Genomic DNA, 24657 nt, shown 5'->3' on the forward strand with positions numbered 1-24657 from the left:
AGCAAGGAGGTAAAGAGTGTTGACTGTAACTTAGTCCACCTTAGTATTTTTAAAACATAACCTCACATTTTTAGAATTTGTTATATTACTGTTTTATATATAATTCCTTTACTTGAGATGCAATTTGAATTAAGCAAGATTTGCACTGTTTTGCTGTTTCCCTGCTATGTCTGTTGCCCGTTTCCCACTGTACAGCATGAGACACAGTTCCTTATTCCAGCTCCCCGGCATCCAGGTTTCTAACTCTGCTCCACCTGACAGCTCGGGAAGGATGCCTTTTCTTTCTCTGATTCCCACACCAAACAGCTCCCTCCCAAGCACTCAGGGTCCGAATCCAGTTTCCATATTTTCATTTGACTCTTAACAGAGTCACCTGGGAGAGGAAATGAAGATTGTTCCCCTTTGACAAAAAAAAAAAGAAGAGAAGGAAAGCAAGAAGACAAGGAGGAAAAAGAGGGTAGGAATTTGTCAAACCAGAGATCGTACCTTGCTCGAATCCCAGCCGGAGTAGGATGTTCGCTGAAAGGGGTTCCAGTTTGCATTTAACTGCAAGTAACTCCTCAAGGGCTGTTTGAATCTGTTAAAAAGAAAAACAGGGAATTCCCTGGAGGTCTAGTGGTTAGGACCCGGCACTCTCACAGCCGAGGGCCCAGGTTCGATCCCTGATGGGGGAACTAAGATCCCACAAGCCACACAGTGTGGCCAAAAGAAGAAAGAAAGAAAAACAACCAGGAGTTCCTACCATGGGCAGAAAGACCACCTTTACTTCCCCCACCTCTGCTTAAGTGAAGAAGGTTCCCACCTGATGGGCCGTGGCATTTGCAGGGATTGGCTGGCTAGAGACATTGTCCCAGGTAAGGAAGAAGTTCCCTGTGCCAGACACCATCAGCATCTGAAAAGTCAAGAGTGACGGGATTAAAGAACATGTGCTCATTGAACCAGGGAGACAACCTAGAAACACAGGACATATCTCCCTGGTTTGTTATTTCCTTTGTATTTCAATTTTTAAACTCACTATCCTCTAGAACTATCTGGAGAATACAAGTGTCATCACGTAATGAAAACTTTTCTTGGAAGAATATACATGTCTATCTCCCCATTGATGCCTGCCTCCCTCCTTCTCTTTAGAATGTGACACCTAAATGTCACCACTGAAGGGCTCACTCTCAGCCCTTCTCACCGAGCTCCCTCCCGGGGTGGCCTGGGAGGGAGAAGCAGCCCCATGTGTGTCACACCCTCTCAGAGGCTGATTCAGCCTCTGCTTTGCTTCCACTGCATTCCCTGCTGGGCACATCCCACTTTTGTAATGGGGTGAGACCTAACATCTTATATTACTTGTTTTCTCCTTTGCTCTGTGGTTCTTTATCTGCATGTTTTACTATTATACCGTAAGCTTTAAGAGGCACAGTCCATACTGAGTCAACCTTGTCCACCAAAAAGCAGACAACAAAAAGTACAACAAACACAACACTGTAAATCAACTATATTTCAATTTAAAAAAAGAAAGCACACCAAACTTGTTCAACCAAAATATGGGGCACAACCAAGAGACCCAAAGACCCTGACCCTTACAAAGCAGACTTAGAAAACATAATATACGGGGAAATAGGACCCAAATGGGTCAAAATGCTATGAAATCTCGTATGTGTACGCTCACAGGCATGCATACATGCGTGTGGGTGTTAGGATGACCTTATCTCCTCTCTGGGGAATATGTTTCCAAAGGAAGATTTACCAGGAACTTAAATTCCTGGAACTAAATCCATAAATCAGGGCACATCAACAATAAGACTTTGCATTTTTTTTAAAAAGTCCTCTCAACCCTATTGGATGGATACCCTATCTCTTTGGCAGCAGAGTTACCATCACGGCTCAAGTCTCCTGGCTCCCAGCCAGCGATCCTTCCACTAGGCGGGACTATATTCCTCGCAGAGTTCACCCCCTGAACCTAACCCCATGGGACAGGGAAGACACGGAGACCTGGATTTCCGGAAGTCTCTGGGCCCGGGCTTGGATCTGATGCTTCTCCCGGAGGTACGTGCTGACCACCTCGGGATTCAGCCAGGTGTTATGGATCTGGACACCAATCCTCACCCCGCGGCTGGGGGCTCTCCCTCGATGCTCTGCTTCCAGGTAGTACCTGGCTCCCCCGAGCAGCTCCAGCTTGGGGGTCTTCTGTTGCCAGGTCTCTTCACTCCCATTCTGCTCCCAGGAGTCAAACCAGTCAGCAGTGCCCACTGTGATGGAGGCCACTTTCACCTGCACCCCAATCAACACATCAGGACCAGCACTATGAAGCTTCTGGGTCTCTTTTTCAAACAGCAAGTGTCTAGACAGCTACTTAACAGGAATTTGGGGGCTGGCGGCCTTTTCCAACAAGTTAGGACCTGTGCCTGTGTATGTTTCTCCAGCCGTTCTTCTCTCTCTCTTTCTCAATTACATAGTATTCAGATGAGGCTGGATGGTCCATGTTCAGAGCTGAAACAGACAACCTGAAAGCCTAGCTTTACATGATGCTGTGGGTAAAGTTGTATGAAGTCCTCTGAGAAACCTAAATGCTACTTGACTGCATCATAACCTATGATGTTTCTCTAGCCAACTACCAAAGCAATTTCATAGAATTATATTCATCATTTGAGAGGAAATACTGTGTTTCTTTGTCAATGGCACTAGTTAATTTTGGCTGTTTGTTAAAACACTTTTTCTTATCCTTCAAAGCTGATCAGAAATTTCCTGCATGAAACTAACTACATCTCTACCCAGAATTAGTGGTAAAGATGCAAGTTTTGGAGTCAGACAAATCTTGGTTTGAATTCTTAATATGCCTCTTATTATCCCAGTGGCCCTGGATTGGCCATACGATCCTTCTAAGCCTCATTGCCCTTATCTGGAAAACAGAGATAAAGGGACATAGCTCACAAGATGCTGTGAAGGTTAGAAACAAGTGTATAACAGCTGTAGCATAATGCCCAGCTTACAGTAAGACCTCAATAAACATGCCAACACATTCAGCCAAGCTCTTTTTCAACAATTAAAATCATGTCAATTATATTTCAATTTTTTAAAAAAACTTTAATAAAAAAATAAACCACACACACAAAAAAACAAAACGTTAAAAATCTCTGGTTGCAAAAAAAAAAATCTCTGGTTGCTTAATGGCATGTTACAACTGTCAGTAGAATATGAGAGCTTTCATTGTAAGTTTTTGTTTTTTTTTTTCAGGAGTTAAGGACTGGGGACCAGAAGAAGGAAAACGAGCGCGAGGTGTATACCTTGGTCCTCGGGTCCTCCGACTGACTGAAATACAGGGAAGCCTGGTTGTCAGCCTGGATCCAGAAAGTGTAATTATTTGTCTCTGGGGCCACAAAGAACCCACTGAGCCGCGCTCTGGAAAGCAGAGGAACACAGACAAAGAAGTGAGGGCAACCAAGTCCAGAATCACTGACCCAAAAAATGGTGCCCTTGGACCTTGTTTGTCTTTATGGCAATGAGGAGGAAACACCTGACTCTTGTGCCATGTATTTGGCCAAAGCCCTCTGGATGCAGCTTTTCCTGCGGTGCTTGCCTGGCTCAGTATCTCAGCCCATCTCTTTGCACTGGCACAACTCCCCGAGCAATCCTGTCGTCTTTGGGAAAGTCGTAGTCGCAGTGTAGGTTTGCCTGGAGGCTTAGCTGAGATCACCCACCTAACACAGCCAGTGCAGAGCCTGGTGCACGGTAGGAACTCAATCAATACTAAATATTATTCTCATTATTACAAATAAACAGAGATCACCAATCAGAGTTTGTGCTGATTTGGTCTAGATACCAAGAATACCAAGAATCTTTTTTGATAATAGTTTTGAAAGTAACTATGTAAAGGTCCATCATTATCATAATTTTTCAATCAATAAATATTTCAGTTTTTTCATTTAAAAATTTTGAATTTTATAGAAACGAATGGCAGAAAGAATGGAAAGAGCTACTGTCTGGTTTGTGCCTCCTCAAAATGGCAATTAGAGAGACATACCCTACAGGTCATACCAGACAGTCCAAATGTTCTTTTGTCTTTTGAGGTGGCCTGACTCTCCTTGACACTCCTGCACACACTGAATATAGCTGAAAGGTTTTCCTTTGAACACTATTGATGAGCCTCAAAAACTATGACAAAGACGCAGTACTAGGTGCCACAAATATATATATATATATATATATATATATATATATATATATATATAGCCACTTTAAAACCATGTATACTGGCGGTTAGATATCTCATTAGTATGGCTTCCAAGACAATAGAAACTCTACTCTGTTCAGATTTCCTTCCCTACTTGGCTTTTCAATGTCTGAAATTCCCTGAACAGAGAACAAAACCTTCCATTTCACAACTGAATTGAAGTTTTAAATAGCCAAGGGACTTCTCTGGCAGTCCAGTGGTTAAGACTCCGTGCTCCCACTGCAGGGGGGCATGGGTTCAGTCCCTGACTGGGGAACTAAGATCCCTCATGCCGTGTCACATGGCCGGAAAGAATAAAGTTCAATAAAATGGCCAAATCCTTGAAAGAGGTCACAGGTTGGCTGGAATTCACACTCAGGAGTCATGACCAACCTCTTTGAGAAGAGTTTCAAAAGGAGAAGAGATCCATCACACCTAAAGGATTCAGTCACCTGAATCCACACCTTTAGAGTACGCTGTGTCTCCACAATTCTCTAACTTTCTATATTTTTAAGCCCACATTAAAATATGAGAAATTTTGGCCACATCCTTGAAGGAATTAAAAAGACAAAACTAAACTAAGCAGGAAAAACTTTATCACACTACAGTCACTATAGAAAACAATGTCTCCAGAGCCCACTGGAGTTTCCCCTGCTATTATACCAGCCATCTGGTTGACATTTGGCACTGGATAATTGTTCCCACAGAACTGTTGGCTGCCCAGCCTCTGCTCCCTCATGTGCCCAAAGGGCAAATTCTCAAGTCTTTCTTTAGTATCATCCAGATACGAGTTTCACCTCTTAATCACGTTCCTGCAGCAAGTTTTGCCCCGCTCTCTACCAAGCTTCCTAGACTATCCGGCTCAATGTTCTCATGAATAGTCCTCCCCAAAACAGATTTCAAACTAAGCTGTAGAAAATACAAATTTTACCTATTGATCAAAATTTACTGTGTACCCATAAAGGGCCTGTGGTCCACGAGCATAACCAACACCAGCTGAGAACAGCGGTCAAACTTTGTTGCTGTTGAATTAGTAGATATTTTAAACTTTTCCCTGGAAATCTCATTGCTTACTTACCTGTCTCCTAGCCTCACCTAGGCCAGTAGAGACACTTGTGATATGGACCCCCACTTTGCCGACAACATACCTGAAAGGTTGCCCTTCCTTTGACCAAAATCCAAACGGAGAGCTGGCATTAGGGACAATCTGCCATCTGTACCCAGGGGTGGCTTCTGTCAGGTCCAAGCCCTCAGCCGCGTCTCCAACTTCAAAGAGAAGCCCTCGATTGCCTTTAAGACATGTAAGCCTCATGAACATCAGAGGGCACTTCTCCCCCAAGCAGGGGAACTGCTTTACTACAGATTACAGAGTGAAGATGATCCAGGAACTATCTAGAAGGTGAGTTAACTGAGACACAGATGGAGTAGCCATGTGAGATGTTCTACAGATAATACAAATGTTCTAGAAAGTGGAAACTACTGCTTGATGTAGGATTTAAGTTCTTGGAAAGAGAGACTTGACAAGGAGCGGTAAGGGGAAATATTCTCAGAAAAGACGAAGGAGCTCTTTTTAATGCGAGTGTCTGGATATGAGAAAATGTAAAAGAGCAAATGAAGGCTCGTGAAGCCAGGACTGGACTTCAGTCTCTTTTAATATTCAGTTCAGCTTGGGAATTCTATTCCCTAAAACCCTGAGTCCCAGAAATTTGGCAATCCTTAAATTTTTCACAGGTCACGGCCTCAATTTGTAGCCATGGAGCAAATCACGTGACAGGCTGCTATTACATAACATTCTAAATGATGTCGTACTTATTCATTTGTGTTTTATATTAAACAAACCCTCAGAGCGAAGGCATATGTGCGATCAATATCGGCTACTAATTGGGGTGAGGGTAAGAGCTCTGGCATCACACACGGGTGAGTTCAGAGTCCAGCTCTGCCACTCAGTCGATGTGTAGCTTTGAGCGAATTGCTTCGTGCCTTCGTTTTCTCCTTCATCAAAATGGGGCCAATAGTAAACAGAGATACTGCACTAAAGACTAAGGGAGCTGAGTTATATGTCAATTATATCACAGTAAAGCTGGGGAGAGAAATAAAGTCAGTTTGACAATTCTGAGGGGAAAAAGACTAAGGGAGTTTAATATATATACACAAAGAGCCTGAAATATAGTAAGTACTCAATAAAGGATAGCTAGAGTAGTTATTATTATTTTAAACTACTATTGTTATTCCTTGTTAAATCCTAAGAAGGGAAAACAGATAAGGAATAAGCATAAAAATAAAAGCATATTTTAACATATTTCTTAACCTCAGCAGTATTGATATTTAGGGCTGGATAACTCCGTTGTGAGGGCTGTCCGGTGCATTCAAGGATGTTTAGCAGCACTTCCACCCTCTACCCACTAGAGGGCAGTAGCACCACCATCCCAGGTGTAAGGACCAAACATTGCCAAGTGCCCCCTGCAGGCCATTGAGAACCACTGCAGTACAGGATCCTTTGTCCTTCTGTTACGGAACGCAAGTCCGTGTGACTAACGCAGTGAGGCCAAACAATACCAAAACCTCGGAGTCTGGAGCAGAGGAAGGTTTATTGCAGGGCCATGCAAGGAGAGGGGTGGCTCATGCCTTAAAAAAAAAAAACCCAAACTCCCCAAAAGCCTTCAGCAAAGCCCTTTTATAGGAGAGGTGAGGGAGGGGCGCGGTTCTCTGTTGCACACTACTTGGTGTCAGATCCTTTGTTCTTGAAGTCAGGTCACGGTCAAGTAACGATGTTCCTGTACATCTCTACCAAACAAATGTTATTCTCTGTTCTGACAAGAAAGGGCAAGGTCCCAAGGCTCAACCTTCTCCCTCCGAGGTCCAAGCCCAGGCTAGGAGGAGGGGGTCCCTTGGCAGGCTGGTTACCCTGCCCGGAAGGGTTCGTCCAGCACCCAGTCTGGGTCCTCCCACCAGTGCCCCAGCCCGGCTGACGAGGCAGCTCTCAGCTGGTGGCACCCTCAGGGCCAGATCCCCAGACCCCACCCAGCCATCGCCACTGAGGGAGCCAGACGCCCAGGACCCGGCCGGCCCTCAGGCTCCTAAGGCTTCCCAAACGGGGGCTGAGGTCCCTCAGACTGGGACCCCTGGAGACTGCCTCTGTCAGTAGGTCACAGAGGTGGGGAGAGGGGAGGGGTTCGCCGCCGCCTCAAGGCCTGGGCCCGGCCAGCGCGCGGCCGAGGCGAGGGCTCTGGAGCCCTGCAGGACACAGCCCTAAGCCTGTCCCGGGGCCCCCCCAGCTCACCCACGGGCCCCAGAGAGAAGGCCGAGATCCGCCTCTCACCGCACTCTGCCCCACGGACCGCCACGAGTTCCGCCGCTGGCGGGGCCAGACCTCTCACTGCCTCGCACGCACTCAAGGTCTCGCACTAAGGGTCTCGCGATAATGGTCTCCTGCTAACAGCTGCGCGCCCGCCCCGCCCCATCACACTTCCACGGAAGAAATTTCGAAAGCGCTTCAGAAAGGACGTTATCAACCATCAAGAAAAGCTGTGTTCAGGAAATTCCTCTACCGCAACGCCAGTAGCTAGAGCAGGCGCCCTCTTTCCTGCCTCTGGAAACGCATTCTCTCCATCACTTGCTTCATACAGTAGTTTTGTTTCCTTGCATGGGAGCCTTCCCTGAGTAAAAACCGCAGATCGGGGACCTGGAGAATTCCCAGCTAAAAGCTTTGCATGTGTTTTCACACCCGAATGGCCTTTCTTTAGAAAGTTTTCTCCCCTGATGAGATTCAGGAGACGAGCTCCCTGCCTGTGGATTAACGGTGAAGACAGCCCTTGCCGGGGCACATAGGGCTCCCTACTGGTGGCCTGTGATTCAGGCTGCCCAGCACGCCAACTGCCCTTCGTCCCTAACTAAGCCCGAGCTCCTGTTCTAACGCTTTCCAGAAGAGTGCTCCCGCGGTGCACTTGCAATCTGCAGCCGTGGAGTAGGTGGTTTAAACAAACACAGAAGGACAGATGGAACCTGTCCCCTCGCCCCCTCCATTTCTGCCCACTTCAGGGGTAACCTGGTGGCCCCATCACAATACATCTCTACTTTTCAGAGTAGCAGACAGTGCCCACAGGGGAGAAGAAACAACATTTAAATATGCACCCCATTGCACCCCACCCTCCGCCTCGTCTAAAGCTGCCCTATGAACATAGAAGACATGGTCTGAAGCTCTGTCTTCTTAAATAGTAGGCAAGAGGGCAAGTGACCCAGAGGATGGAGGAGGCCGCTCAGGGGTTTCCACTGGTCACTATAGCAACGTCTTGATGGCAGTTAGGCTTCCTGGATCATGGTTTCCACTGAACCGCATTGGTCATTCAGCTGGCTGGGGCTAGGAGTGCAGGGCGTTGCCAAGCATCTGAGTAAAGCTAAGAGCCTCTCTGAAATGAAAGCTCTGACTCAGGACCCAGGGCTCACTGAGCAGCCAGTCAGACAGCTGAGACCGACCACATATCATAGACCAGCCGTGGAGACTTCCTTACCTGCCTGAGGAGCGGAGAGTCTTGCACCTTTACCTGGAGCTCTGGTGGTGCACTCAATCCTCCTGGGAGACACGTGTCTAATATCACACAGAATGCCTGAGGGGAACATTTAAATTAGATGCAGATGTCAATATCAGTGGAGATACAGATGTGGCAGGACAGAGGACCACACTGAGGTAGACAGGCAAAGGGCCAGAAGTGGAGAGTAGAGAGAAAGTTGTCACCTCAATGGAAGGAGGCAAGAAAGGGGGAGTGGCAGAGCAGTGGAACACGGGGCTGCTCAGAATAATCAGGAAGAAAGTGCCTTGCCATGTCGTTCACTGGAGATGAACTGAGCTGGGGAGAGGAATTGACAGGAGAGTGTGAGGACGTTTTCCTGCATCCTTGGTGTCACCAACTAGAGGAGCATCCCACTAGGCAGAACAAAAGGTTGTAGACGTGTTCTCCACAGAAGGGTTCGCTAAGGGGGCATTCCAGAAGAATCTGCATAGCAAAAGCCTGCCCACTCTTACTTATTCAGACAGAGCTAAGGGGAGGGAGAGGGGTCGCCTTTTAGAAGTAGACCTTTGTGAAGACGCAGCTGTGCTTTTCCTTCTCTTCCCTCCCAAGATGGGGACACCTGAGGGACTTGCCCCTGAGTTGTGAATGTGTCTGCAGCAGGACACCCTACTTCTGTTACATGTTTGCCAAGCTGCAGGACCAAAACACCCCCCAACCCCTGCAGCCTCAAACACAGGTCAAAGACCTCAGAACAGGATCCCATGATGAGTCGGAAGAGGCAAATATTGCTTCCCCCCATCCTTTCCAGGCCGTAAGAGATACATCATCTCCTATGGCATTTAAATCTATGAACTCTTTTCAGCCATTTCAACTTAGTTACCTGCAACGGTAACCTGGGCAGGATTGTCAAAGAAGTCCCCTGTAATTGTGATGTCTGTTCTTCCCCCAAGGCTCCCAGTTTCTGGAAACACAGATAGTATTTCTGCAAGAGAGAAAAAAAAAGTAAGCTTCCAAATATAAACCAGGATGTGAGCCAGATAATAATATAATCATAGAAGCGATCCATAATTTATTTCTTACTTTAACTTTCTAAGACCAGCAACAGTTGTAATATTTTCTAGTAATAGTCATTTAAAAGTGCATATAAGAAGAAAAGGATTCACATATAACAATATGGATAATAATATATATTATACAGGATCAATATGTGAAAGGAATGGGAAATGCAGTCGCTCATGCTATCAGCAAAAGTCCCTGCGTACCATGACGCTTTCTTAGGAACTCTGTCTCCTGACCTCAAGGACTCTGTTTACACATCACGGAACAGTCGGTTACACTTTATGGAGGAATCAACTCTGGATGCACCAGGCAAGGTCTCAATTTACCCATGAGTCTGCAATTTGCTCTAAGCAAAAGAATGAGTTACACTGTCATATGCCACAAATCCCCAAGAATTTAACTTTTTCTGATCCTTCCCCCCTCCTATGATCAAACTCTGAGAGTTCTAAGTTTCATCTCCGCAAGGGGAATGAGTAGTCGTGTTCTCTGATAAACTGAAGGTACAAAGAGGCTAATTATGCATGGTTACCGCTTCAAAATAAAACCAAGGGTCAAAATTCAGCTTTGACAGAGGTAGGCTACCTAGAGAGTGAATGGCATTGGCCCCATGGCTTAGGAAATTTCTTGCACTTTTGGCAAAGGCAGACTCTGCTGCCTCTGGAATCTGCACTAACCTCGCAGACATTTTTTAAGTGGTTTTGGGACTGTATTCAAGCTGGGAATCTAGCACTCACATTTAGTAGCCAGCTTTCTACTACTGGACTGAGTTCACGATTTCATGCAAGTTTCCAGTTTTCAGATTCTTTTGGTATGAAGATTTACTCATCAGATAGGAATACGCAAACTTAGCATCTGTATCAGCAAGTCATAAATTGTTGAATGAATGCTCAGAGATGAGATGTTTAAAATAACTGCAAAGATGTGCTTTAGATTTTTCAGTGCCATCTCTTTTCTGTTACTTGTTTAGAACAAAAAACAGGGATGACTCCCCTTTCTTTTATTGTCTATATCCCTAGACTTTGTATAAAAATCTATGATCAAGCCTCTTTTAATATAGCAACTAAAGTGGACACTCACACAAGCAACCTATTCTCATACAAAACCAAAGGGCCATCCATGACTTCAGGGACGGCTTCAGGTGTTAATGGTCATAGAGAAATGGCCAGAAAGAAGGGACGGAGGGTCCAAGGTCCAGGGTCGAGTGAGGGGAGGGGTGAGAAATACACGATGAAGGGAAATGGTACCTGAGTACGTCTGGTACAAGAAAAGGTCCTGCTTAGCACTGACCAGCCATGCATCCTTGTGTACCATTGACCTTCAAAAAGACAAAATTGTGTTTTGGATGAAAACTGCATCTGGGATTACATTTGGGGGGGGGGGATTACATTTTTTAAATTGATTGCCTGAAAGGAAAATCACGAACTTTCGTGATCTTTAAAGCTGTTCTGATACCAGCTCCCTTTGATGACTAGAGAATATCAATGGGGCAAAGTTTGTTTTCTGATCTAGAAAATTATATGGGAATAATAATACTTACTTTACAGAGTGTGACTAGCATTAAATGGAAAAATGAACGTAAAAGGACCTGGTATGGAGCTGGCCTGTGGAAGATACTCAATAGATACTGTTTTAGTCCTTCCTAAAAGAGACAGCAGCAGAGAGAGACAAAGAGCAAATCTCTCTACTTTGGGCTGTGTCACTATCTTCACAATGAAATTAATATCTGCTAGACAATGCCCTTTTCAGGAAAACACTGACAAAGTACATAGTGTCAGAACGTGAGGCAAGCAGAAATCCAGAATCCTAATAGATCTCTCCAAAGCGCTATGAAATTTGGATACTTCCCTTTTTAAGAAGGCATTTCCTGGAATGATACAAAGTATTTTATGGAACTGTACTGTTTTAAATTTCCAGTATTATGAAATTATTTAAGAAGTAATTCCCCAAATTCTGTACCATTATCACACTGAAACATTTACATTGCTTCAGGACGAGTGCATAGGACACAATTATATTCACCCAGGTAAAAACAAAACATCAAGTGGGGTATGTAGGGTTTTATTACACTCTCTATTTGGGTACGTTTAAAATCTTCCATTATAAAAGGTTAAAGAAGCTGAGCAAGACACAAGAGTAGATAGTGTAAGATAAAGATAAATCTGCTTCCTCCCAGTTACTTACTTTCCTTTGTTAAATACTGAGAAACTAACATTCTGGGAGCCTGTAACAAAAAGAAACAGACATTAATACAGGAATCTGCACGAACTGCCTGGACCAGGTCACTGCTACCATAAACCCAAGGACTCTGGCGATCACCAAGGTACCACCCACACCTTAATCTCTTTAACAGTGCCCAAAATAAACACGTTCCAGACTCACACCATCAGCGATGGTGACTTCTAACCACAAAAGGATAAATGTAGAAGCACAGAGCAGGGAAGAGCAGGCTTGGAGTTACACCAAGCATGATAAATCCTGCCCCACTGGTTACTGGGTTCAACTTTCTCACCTGTAAAGCAAAAACAATTCCACCAGCCTCCAGGCTTATACATGAGGATTACTTTAGTTTATATTTAAGTTGCTTCATATAGTGTCTCTCAGGGAGTTCTCAGCAAATGGCAGTTATCATTATCATCCTCAGGAGAACCAATTCTTTTTTTTTTCATCTTTATTGGAGTCTAATTGCTTTACAATGTTGTGTTAGCTTCTGCTGTATAACAAAGTGAATCAGCTATATGTATACATATATCCCCATATCCCCTCCCACTTGAGCCTCCCTCCCACCCTCCGTATCCTACACCTCTAGGTCATCACAAAGCATTGAGCTGATCTCCCTGTGCTATGCAGCAGCTTCCCACTAGCTATTTATTTTACATTTGGTAGTGTATATATGTCCATGCTACTCTCTCACTTTGTCCCAGCTTCCGCTTCACCCCTGTGTCCTCAAGTCCGTTCTCTACATGTGTCTTTATTCCTGCCTTGCCACTAGGTTCACCAGTACCGTCTTTTTTAGATTACATATACATGCGTTAGCATACAGCATTTGTTTTTCTCTTTCTTAACTTACTTCACTCTGTATGACAGACTCTAGGTCCATTCACCTCACTACAAATAACTCAATTTCATTCATTTTTATGGCTGAGTAATATTCCGTTGTATATATGTGCCACATCTTCTTTATCCATTCGTCCTGGCTATTGTAAACACCAATTGTCCTGGCTATTGTAAACAGAGCTGCAATGAACATTGTGGTACATGACTCTTTTTGAATTATGGTTTTCTCAGGGTATATGCCCAGTAGTGGGATTGCTGGGTCATATGGTAGTTCTATTTTTAGTTTTTTAAGGAACCTCTGTACTGTTCTACATAGTGGCTGTATCAATTTACATTCCCACCAACAGTGCAGGAGGGTTCCCTTTTAGGAGAACCAATTCTTGAAATCGTTTTTTTCCAACACAAAGAAAAACTTTAAAATTCTGTTACTTCTCACACAGACCAATGTAGTTGCCTTCCACACGGCACTGCAGAGTCCCAAGACCATGGTCTTCCTGAATAGGATAGCTAGGGAAAGAACCGAAAAAGGTAAGAGGTAAGAATCACCAGACAATTCAGTTCAGAAGCTCTGGCTCTTTAGCCAGGAAAGAAAATAAATAAATAAAATAAACTGTAAAATAAAATAAAACAAAATAAAGTAAAATAAAACACAACTGTAACTAGAGTTATCATCAATACCAGTCAAACACACAAAATGTTGTCTACTCCTAATCTCCATTGGGTCCTTTCTTTCCAAAATCTATTTTATACAAGGACAGCAAGATCCTTATCCCCCCCCCAAAAGTCTATTAGCAAATGTGAACTGAAACAGGACAATTCTGAGCAAATGTTAAGAAACCACATTATAGAGTTTGGCTCTACTAAACGCTAGTCCTGAAAGCTAAGCCATAGGGTATAGAAGGTTAATCCACTCAGTCCGGAGGGAAGTGAAAATCCAGCAAAATGTTGGTTATCTGAACTACAAGCACATAGACACTCATTTTCTAAATGTTCCTTGTAATAAATAAATAACTGAATATTGAAAAGTTAGTTGTTTTCTCTCTGGCTAGTCGTTACAGTATAGTGGTTAAGAGGATGAACTTTGGAGGCTAGTTAGTGGGCCCAGGTTGAAACCCGAGCTCTGCCACTTGCTCCTTGTGAGACATTGGACAAGTTACTTAACCTCTCTGTGCCTTGGTTTCCTCATCCGTAAAATGAGACTAATAACTGTATGTACTCACAAGGTTATTATCTGCCTTAAATGTGAAACCGTTGGTGCAGTAATCACTTAGTAAGTATCAGCTATTTGTTTTCAAGAAAGCTTTCAGAACCCACTTCAAGTTGCATTGTGAATCAATTACTGTGTCTTTTCTAGGGAGTCTAAAGATGAGGCAGTCAACAGTTATGGATGATTTATATTAAAAATAGATGTGTGTGTGTGTGTGTGTGTGTGTGCACGCGCGTGCGCGCGCACGCGCGCTATGCCCATGTGGGAGAACCTAAAAGCATACACGCTGGCAAGAAAGGCACTCACCGGCATCCTGTCTGTCTGTTTACAAGAGAACAAGGAGTGACCCATTTGTCTCCCTGAGCTTCCAACATCAATGGGCTGGATGCAAAATAGAAACAACAGACACAAGTCAAGAGTGAATGCTCTCAACAAACATTCTTGGAAAAACCCAGAGGAAACACTGTTATGGACATTCATCTCTGAACTTATGGGGCATTAATGCAGGTGACTGGGGACTGTCCCCCAAGGAGATGCTAAATTAGACCCTCAGCCCAAGAGCAGGGTGCATAACGTTGGTCTGTGGCCCACACTTTCACACCACAGAGGGAGCACTTCCCCTTTCCTGAAAAATCTTCATCATCTCCTTGGCTATACTGGGTTCACACAGAGCCACGGAGGAGTTTGTGTCTTTGTTCCCCCTTGCAAAGGCTGTATCCCAGACCAAGGCTGTGACGGGACCAAGTCCCGGGAGGGCTTCAGTCCTCCACAGGAAGAGTAATTTCCGTTCAAGACAAGGTGACCATTACAGTAAGTCCCATACATACGAATGAGTTCCTTTCCAAGGGCGCATCCGTAAGTCCAATTTGTTCTTAAAATCCAACAAAGTTAGCCTAGGTACCCAACTAACACAATCAGCTGTATAGTACTGTACTATAATAGGTTTATAATACTTTTCACACAAATAATACATAAAAAACAAACACAAAAAATATAGAAAATGTTTTTAATCTTACAATACAGTACCTTGAAAAGTACAGTAGTCTAGTACAACAGCTGGCATACAGGGGCTGGCATCGAGTGAACAGGCAAGAAGAGTTACGGACTGGAGGAAGGAGAGGAGGTGGGAGATGGTAGAGCTGAAGGGTCATCAGCAACAGGAGATGGAGGACAAGCTGCAATTTCACTCATGCCTGACGCTGATGGCACAGGTTCTGGTTCCTTGCTGGAACCAGATGCACGTTCACATCTTTGAAAGTTCACAACTTGAAGGTTCATATGTAGGGGATTTACTGTATTTTTTTTTTTTTTTGGCTTCACCATGTGGCTTACAGGATCTTAGTTCCCCATCCAGGGATCCAACCGGGGCCACAGCAGTGAAAGTGCTAAGTCCTAACAACTGAACCACCGGGGAATACCCTGGCCATTATTTTATGCCAGAAATGTATATCCTGAAAGTTTGCCAAATCACGTTCTTTTCAACCAGAACAGAATCAAAGGTTTGGAGCAGAACATGAGGATCTCCCCATTCTGTCCAAGGGGTGGAGGAAATATTAGACACAGAATGTAGCATCTCTCAACAGAGCATCTAATGAAGTTGTGGTCCTTCTACCCTATAAATCCTCATTATAATTGCTTCATACGTTGAGTAACCACAATTCCTTCCCACAAACACCTCAGCTTCAACACTTTCCATCCTGTCCCCCCCTTTCCCTGGCAAGGATGATTTACTAGTACCACTTTGCACTTTAAAAGTCTCCAATGAAAAAAGTCATGTTGGCATCCTAATCATTCCCAGAAAACATTAAAAACTCAATGGCTTTCACAAATAACATATGATGTCACTCATATGTGGAACCTAAAATATGACACAAGTGAACTTATCTACGAAACAGGAACAGACTCACAGACATAAAGAACAGACTTGTGGTTGCCAAAGGGGAGGAGAGGTAGGAGAGGGAAGGATTGGGAGTTTGGGATTAGCAGAATCACTTTGCTGAACAGCAGAAATTAACACAATATTGTAAATCAACTATACTTCAATAAAATAAATCTTAAAAATAACTCAATGGCTTTCAGTACCTCTTCCACATTTTCCTCTGATCACACCAACAGAAATTCTATATACACAAATGTATAACAAACAAGGATGTTATAGTGGTCCTTTGAGTTCACACATTGTTATCAAGAATTTATTTCAGCCTGAGAAACAAGAGGGAGAAGGGGAAGAATCAAGAAAGAAAATCCACAGATGCAATTACAGTACAACTCACACTGCGCCCAGAGTGACTGGTTTTCAGTAAACAAATGGACCAACTTAATCGACCAGTCGCAATTACATTAACCAAGCTTGTTGAAGCCCAGCTCACGAGGGACTGTAAACCGCAAAGAGGAAAAGAGGAATTCCATGCCAGCTGCTTACAATTTATCGTTATCGGGGAAGCTGGTCTCAGGACTCAATCCAGCATATCTGTAACTAGTTGAGCACAGAAACAAGCACACGCTTACCTATGAATGTACTCGGCATCAAAATCAACGGTTTCCGACCTTCCGGTGATAATCCAGCCATACACATGTATCAAGTTTCCTGTTTGAAAAAGATTTTTTTCAATTAATCTACTTAGCTCACACTCTAAATATATAACGTAAACTGTATTTCTCTTTTGTTACCTCTACTCAAAATGGCCAAGCCAGTCATGACTCAGAATATTAATACATTTTTATAAACTGTACAACAGGAAAGGATCACCAAGTACAATCCATTCATCGATATTAAATATCAAAGAGGCAAAAATAATGAATCATTGCCACTGTGGACTTATTCATGTATGTATGGAGCACAGAAGGAATATCAGGGCTTCTTCACAGTCCCAGGAAGGGAGGCAGGGAGGGGCCCATTTAAACACACTGCCTTGTTCCACTCTCTTGGCTGTGTGTAGACCATCCACCCACATGGGATTTAAAAATAATATTCTCTGGGGGTGCTCCATGCTTCATGAGACTTTCCTCTGGACACATACGATAAGAGGAAGCTCTTATCACACAATCTGGGTAGATAGTCAAAGATACTAAACTTCTTTCTGTATCTCAGAGTACAAAAGATGAATGTCATGGATGAATCAAACGGACAGGAAGTCAGAAAGAAGGGCATGAGAGAGCAGCAGAGTTATGGCTTAAAGGATGGGCTACTGCACATGCAATTAATTCAACAAATATGCTCGTGTTCAAAGATCAGGCAAAATGGGGATCCAAAGACGGTTGGCGTCTGCCTTGTCCACTGATAAATGGATGACTTCCACTGCTGGGTCTCCTCTATGCAATGTGTAGGGATTCCCATTGGGTAGCAAGTTTTTCCTTGATACTCATCTCTTTTGAGTTCATAAAAATGGGGGTGCAGGCATCAACAACCCCCTTTCGTTAAGGGGAACTCTCAGCATTACCCCCACCTTCTCTGCTCAGAGGATCTGGGAAAGAAATCTAGAGTAGCCCCTTCTCAGAAAGAGTTTGGGGCCCATACCTGATGCTACATGAGTTGCTTTCCTCCAGAGTTGAAAAACACCTAAATTCAGTTCCACGGAAATGCACAAAGCAAGGTTTTAAGCAAACACACCAGAGCAAGTTAAAGTTCACCACTCAACCCCACAACGTGGAAGTGTGTGCCTTCCAGATAATGACGGAATTTAACCGTCAAGGCTGTACTCTTCCAGCATCACAACACTGAGAGGTAAGAGAGGTGTTGGTTAATGAGGCAAAACCTCACAAATAGAAGAGAAGAGGGCATCTTTGGGGCTCATGAGGTCCCTGACTTCAGAGGACTTTGGGTCTCTTCACGGCTACACTTCAGGCCACGGAAGAACATGAGCAAGAAGTAATGCTTCCCTACATACTGTGCATGTGTTTTATTAATAGGAAGTGACTTTGATCTGCAGTCATTGGATGACTGGCCCTAAGACAGTGGAAACCTTCCAGGAAGTATGGCGGACCCTTGACCAGAGAGCGGGTAGAAAGAGAGGAAATTCAGTGACTTAGACAAAGGTTGTGGAACTGGCAGAAGCCCAGAGTCTGAAGGTCTCGGCTACTGTTGCCAGCCAGCAAAGTAATTCTTCATTTTACTAGGGCTAACCGATGGACTTCCTGGCTTTGGCAGGCATGATTTCTACAACTGATGGGCACAATTTTACAAACGAATACGGGTTATAGAAACTAGGAATTCCTGGGAGTTTTTGTTTTGTTTCTCGACAAAGAAGCCCAACAAACAGCAGCTGACAAATGGCTAAGCCAGACCGTGTGCTGGGCGGGGAGGGGGGACCCCGCGTCACCGTGGAGGCCTGTTAACCGCATATGGGAATTCAGCGGCTCACAAAACAGCTCTCCTGTCTCTGCCACCTCCCCCATTTCCCTGCCTGCTACTCTGGGCAGGCTTCCCAAAGGAGGTGAGACTAATCGTCTGGCAAGAGATTTCAAAGACGCAGCCGTTTGGATCCTGCCCGAGGGATCACTCCAACCAGCGCAGCCACCAATCGTTCTCCCCGAAGGTGGAGGAGACAGTGTGCAGAACTCACGCTGGGCGGGAGAAAGGGGCTTGACAGATCTGGGCGCCAGCTGATGCCCCATGTCACACCTCTCACGGCGGGCTTTCCTCCTCAACCCTCACCCTCACAAGGTTTCTGCCATCCGACCGGGAGTTTTCTAACAACACCAGAGTAGTGGGGGGGACAAAATGACGGCGTGTGACTTTCACAGACCACAGCTCTTTTTAATAAAACATGATCACGTCTTGATTATTCAGATGAATGGAAAGGAACAGATCTGTGAATAACAGGCCTTAATAAGACAAGGCCGAATTCATATTCTTCAGGATGTAATTTAAATACACACATACATCATCTGTGTCTATACACACACACACACCAAAAGTACAGACACTTCTCAGTGACTCAGAGATTCATTTTGACATTCTTGAACCGTTCGAAACAACTAGATCAGTTTATGCATTGAGATGCAACCACATGGAAAAATTGAGCAACTTGTATTCCCATACTTATACCATCTGGAAACCCTGAACAAATAAAACCTGAAAGTGATGTAGGAATTTGTCAAGAATCAGACAGCAAATTGTATGTGATCCCAGCTCTGTTTACTACTTAGTTTTAAGGCGGGCTTGGCAGGTCCTGAACCTGTTTCTTAGTTGCAATTCCTTCTTTTACAACCACCCTCCCAGCGTTCTCTCTCTTCTTTTCTAGCCTCCTAGTCTCTGCATGTCAGTGTGCTCTCTAACTCATAAACCCCCAGGATCAGGACCAGGGTTAATGGCCTTCCAAGTGGTACCCAACTTGGCTCAACACAAAATAAAATGTAAGGTATATGGGCCCACTCTGGATTCTGACTGTCTGTGTTCAAATCTCAGCTGTACCACTCATTACGACTTTAGGCAAATAACTTAACCTTTTGGTACCTCATTTCCTCACCTCCAAAATGGAAATAATAATAGTTCCTATATCATCAGGTGTTGTGAAGATCTAATGAGATAATATAATAATAAAGCTTAGAACAGAACCTGACTCCCAGGAAGGGTCAATAAAGGTTTTTTATTATGTGGATGATTATAAAGTTAGGAGCGATGATGGTGTCTATATTCTCCAGCAACATCTGGTTTGATTTTGCTGGCCTCTTTTTCTTTTCATGTTAAGATTCCTTTGGTTATCAGTGAAGTAATAGAGCAAAAGTGCCCAGAGGTGAAACCAAACCAGGTGAAAAATAAACCAGAGGTTGACACTTATTTTCGAAACAGCATCAGAGAAGCGGTTAAAATTTCCTATCTATAGAAACCATCCACCTGGGTAGAAGAGTTTGCAATAAGCTTCAGCAAAGGGATTTCTATTTATTGCTATCTTAATAGGAGATTTCTTACCTGGCACTCCACTTGGTGGATTAACTTGGTAAACGATGGGTGTCTGTGCCCTGGAAAACTGTTTAGAAAATGTTATCACAGTGAGCATTTCATTAGAACATCACAGCCACATACACAGGAGCCTAAGTCATTCCTCACAGAGCGTTCATCTAAGGCAGCAAGTGTCTGCATCTCCTCAAATCACCTTACATCTATCTCCTTTCATCTTCAAGATATTTCTGTGAAGCAGAGATAACAGACATTGTTATAGTTCTTCCATAGATGAGGTCAAGGGAATCTGATCAAGGTCGTATGTCTTCCCTGCACCATATCCCTCACACCTGGGCAAGTCTGTTTCTACTTGCTCACCTGCCATACCAGGAACACGTTTTACCAAAGGAAAGGTAGGCAGGCCATGCTTTAAAATACCAACCTTTTAATTCCATTATTGCAACTTGATATCTTGGGGTCTTGAAGGTTTTTTTTAATTTTTCTAGACAATAGTTTGCTTATTTAGATAAAAAGGATTGCAAATTAAATTATTATCAGCCAGCACCTTGGTAGGGATTAGCAAGCTACAAAAAATTGGACGTTGGAGAGATACACAAGGGAAGTTTGTTTGGGAAAATGGAAGGTGCCTGTTGGGAGGAAAATGATTCAAAGGATGCAAGGAATGAGAGGCAACATGACTCTCCAAGGAGAAAACCAGCATTGATTGGAGAGGCAGGAGCCTGGAGAAGCCTGGTCCTGGCACTCAAGTCATCCTATGATGCCCTCACCCCCTGAAGCACATCAACTGCTAACTATAAGCTCCAGAAAGGCAGGGGCAATGCCTGGCTGAGTCATTGGTTGTATCCCTGGGCACAGCCTGGTATGTAAAAGACATTCACATTTTTGTGAATGAATGGAGTGGCCCCATCTGAGACGACTGATACACTGCCTGGAAGCAGAGGAGAGAAGGAGACAATTCCGGGAACTCCATCTCACCTATAGGCCTCTGGGTTAGTTCCAGATTAGAGCATTTCACAGTCAGGGCCAGCATGAAAAAAGAGAATCGTAAGGATGGACTGACCTGGCCAAGGTTTGAGCCATGGCCTAATGACTCACCTTCCTGCTACCTTCACCCCCATCCTACTCTAGACGCCTAGCCCACCTTCACTCCCCTAACCTACTGTACCTCCCATTTGCGAAACAAAGACAGCAAATTGTTTTGCTTGGTCTGCTTCCAGCACCCCAGGAGTCCACCTTCCCAGGGAGAAAAGCAATAAAGAATAACTCTGGTGTTAATCAACAACCCTCATCAGACATGGACAATCAACAGACATTTTCACAAAGCTGATGCTGGCTGGGCAAGTGCAGGTTTTATGTATCGATTCACATGGCTGTACAGTCTGTCATCAAGGCTTGTTTCCTCCCTTCCTAACAGAAAGGGTTAGAAAAGAGTTCACAGAAAATATGTACAGTTAGGAGGTCAAAATAAGAATGCTGTGACCTCACAGTTTGGGAGCTGGCTCTGATCTCACTGAAGGATAAAGATTAATGCAACTCCACACACACCTGCCAAACGTACACTACACCCCTCCCAGCCTCCTCCTGCACCCAGAACTTCAACTCCCACTGGGACGCCCTTCATACCATTGTCATTCCCACTGGAACTTTATCATAGGAGCTTCATGATACAGAGCAGTGGTTACTGCCCACCTTCCAGATGTTAGAAACTGAGGCAGACAGAACAACTGAATCCAAACCACATAAGGAAACACACCTCTCGATTTCCAATTTAAAATACAAGGTCTAAAATACCATATGCTAACACATGTACATTTGGAATCTAAAAAAAAAATGGATTTGAAGAACCTAGGGGCAGGACAGGAATAAAGACGCAGACATAGAGAATGGACTTGAGGACACGGGGAGGGGGAAGGGTAAGCTGGGACGAAGTGAGAGAGTGGCATGGACATATATACACTACCAAATGTAAAATAGATAGCTAGTGGGAAGCAGCTGCATCACACAGGGAGATCAGCTCGGTGCTTTGTGACCACCTAGAGGGGTGGGATAGGGAGGGTGGGAGGGAGATGCAAGAGGGAGGAGATATGGGGATATATGTACATGTATAGCTGATTCACTCTGTTATACAGCAGAAACTAACCCACCATTGTAAAGCAATTATACTCCAATAAAGATGTTAAAAAAAAAAAAATTCCAGGTCTATCCTTCAGGCTGAGAGCCTTCCACCAGAAGTGCAGGGGAAATAAGGCGACTCCTGCATCCCTCCCTCCCAGGTCCTCAGAGAGTGGCAGGGCAGGCTCAGAGTGAAACCTCAAAAAAGGCTTCACTTGTGAATCTCTCTGAGCTGACACAATATAAAATGGCACTTTTCTAAGAGAAACAGGTCTCTGGTCACCCACGAAGCTAGAGACATGACAAAGTGAAAAATTAACGAGCTTCCAAATCCAGCTTCCTGCATGCTGATCCCTGAGCCCGAATGGGGTCGGCAGCAGCAAGGTGGGGGGAGCAGAAAAGCAGAGGATGAGAATGATAAAGCCGCAGCTACCAGCTGCTTGATAAACCTTCTGTGAGTTGTTCAAACTTGTCAGTGCCTGCAGCAGGCTCTTTAGAGTGGACTGGAGAGGTGGAATTAATTTTTAATACATATGGTTCCCCCAGCCCCAGTCCCCAAACAAAGAGAGACACTGGGTTTCCTTCAGCTCAGAATGCCTCTCATTAACTGCATCCCCTGGTGATTTTTCATCAATTCACCAAGCTAGTGGAACCACCGGAGGACTTGCTTTCTTTTATGTGCAATTTTAGGAAGTGTTTCTCTTCTTTCCCCTCTCTCTCCTTACCGGTCTTTTAATAAGTAGGAAAACTATTATCTGGGGTGAAAGGACATCAAAACCAAAAACAGCACAGTGATTAAGGACCATGCTCAGCCGTCTCTCTTCTGTCTTATTCACTGATACAATGTAGAGGTGCTGGTGTGGGTCTTAACAAAAAAGAATTTTTTTTTTCTTTCTGCCGCATACGTGCAAAAGCAAAATTCTGGAAAACAAGATTCTCTTGGAGTAAGAAACAAGTTGTTAAATGTGAACTGATGGCAAATTCCAAATTCTAAAGATGAATTGCCTATGTAAAATGTGGATCGTATGAGAGATGAATTTAGAAGATGAAGTCTTGTTGTAAAGGAGCATTGATTAATAACTAAATTGTGTTATTAGGAACTGCTCTTAAACAGAGGCTCCCTGGGGCAAGTACAACCCTGCCAAACTGCTGCATTTTATGGAAAGTCTAGAACCTATGCTTTCAGAGAGTATTTTAGTGTAAAACCAATCTGAAATGGTCAGTAGACTCAACAACATAAAACAAAGCCCCAACATAAAATTAATGCATCTAGAAGCTCTAAAATAAGCAGGCATCGACTCATAAACTCTCTCTGCTTGCTTTTTGCTCTCTCTGAGCTCGAAGGAGAATTCCAACAGCACATGCCCTCTCGGCCTAGGGTTGGAAGAAGCAGCAGAAATCAACCGTTAAGCAGAGAGGAAGGCGGAACTTGTGTCCCTGAGTCCCTTCACCATTCTTACACTCCAGATGATCTCAGCTGTAAAATGAAACACTGATGCACAATGGTCGTCTTTGTGGCTCCTCTATGGGCTTCAGTATAAGTGAGGATTTAGATGCAGGTTCCAATCCTGGTTCTGCAATTTACAAACTAGATGACATGGACAAATTATTTAATCTCCCTGAGCCCCAAGTTGCTCATCCGTAAAAGCAGGATAATAAAAAGCTACCCCATAGGGCTTCCCTGGTGGCGCAGTGGTTGAGAGTCCGCCTGCCGATGCAGGGGACATGGGTTCGTGCCCCGGTCCGGGAAGATCCCACATGCCGCGGAGCGGCTGGGCCCGTGAGCCATGGCCGCTGAGCCTGCGCGTCTGGAGCCTGTGCTCCGCAAAGGGAGAGGCCACAACAGTGAGAGGCCTGCGTAACGCAAAAAAAAAAAAAAAAAAAAAAAGCTACCCCATAAAATTGCTGTAAGCATTAAATGAATGTGCATAAAGCACTTAGTGAGAGCCTGACATACACGTGCTCAATACTTACCTTCTTAAGATAGTCTCAGAAACTCTGTAACTATCATCCACCTGTTCTCTCATCCCGGCAAAGCAGAAAGACTCCCCAGCTGATTTATAACTTTCTTGTCGATAGCGCAAGCACACTCTCAGACCAGGCAAACACACATTCCTCCGTGCTTGGTACCCACCTTGAAAGTGCAGCTGTCTCGTGGTCCTGAACTTGGGCTGCCTACGACCTGTCCCCCAGCCTGCACTTCCAGGTAATAGAGACCTTCATGTGCTTCGGACAGCAGAGATCTGAGGGCAGAACGTGGCAATCCTTGTGAATCAATCAAATTGCCAAAGCTGGCAGCCCCACCTAACCACTTCAAATTTCCCCCCTGCACCTGTGAAACAGAGCTAACCCAGGAGTCCTGTATTTCACCTTTCACCTCCTCTATCCACTCATCCAATAGACTTTAAACCTCAGATCCTTCAGCAAAAGAAGTTATGAAGTTTTCATTGAAAGTGCCAAAAAATTTTTTAAATTTTGTCCTGTTTCTCAGCCTCATAGTTTCTCAGGACTTTACGAGTTGGAGGGGACACTGATAGATAATCTATACCAGTTTCCATTAAAAAAATAACAAGTTCCATATAGATTAAGAGACCTGGGTATGCAAACACCACAGTTT

At 44.2% G+C, this 24657-nt stretch overlaps 1 protein-coding gene across 1 annotated transcript in view; it reads right to left on the reverse strand.

The window, feature by feature from the left end:
* The window catches only part of PKHD1 (PKHD1 ciliary IPT domain containing fibrocystin/polyductin), a 433150-nt gene that overhangs the window by 398182 nt on the left and 10311 nt on the right, over positions 1–24657 (reverse strand). Inside the window, exons 6-19 of the mRNA XM_082848479.1 lie at positions 24175–24283; positions 19938–19995; positions 16535–16613; positions 14333–14407; positions 13262–13326; positions 11947–11986; positions 11010–11080; positions 9587–9688; positions 8707–8802; positions 5347–5488; positions 3273–3387; positions 1981–2259; positions 803–892; positions 487–577 (exon numbers count right to left, since the gene is read on the reverse strand). Of these exons, the coding sequence (XP_082704605.1) occupies positions 487–577; positions 803–892; positions 1981–2259; positions 3273–3387; positions 5347–5488; positions 8707–8802; positions 9587–9688; positions 11010–11080; positions 11947–11986; positions 13262–13326; positions 14333–14407; positions 16535–16613; positions 19938–19995; positions 24175–24283 (1412 nt within the window). The remainder of the gene's footprint in view (positions 1–486; positions 578–802; positions 893–1980; positions 2260–3272; positions 3388–5346; positions 5489–8706; positions 8803–9586; positions 9689–11009; positions 11081–11946; positions 11987–13261; positions 13327–14332; positions 14408–16534; positions 16614–19937; positions 19996–24174; positions 24284–24657) is intronic.

The sequence above is a fragment of the Leucopleurus acutus genome (assembly GCF_964270905.1).
Source record: "Leucopleurus acutus genome assembly, chromosome: 10".
Lineage (NCBI taxonomy): Eukaryota > Metazoa > Chordata > Mammalia > Artiodactyla > Delphinidae > Leucopleurus > Leucopleurus acutus.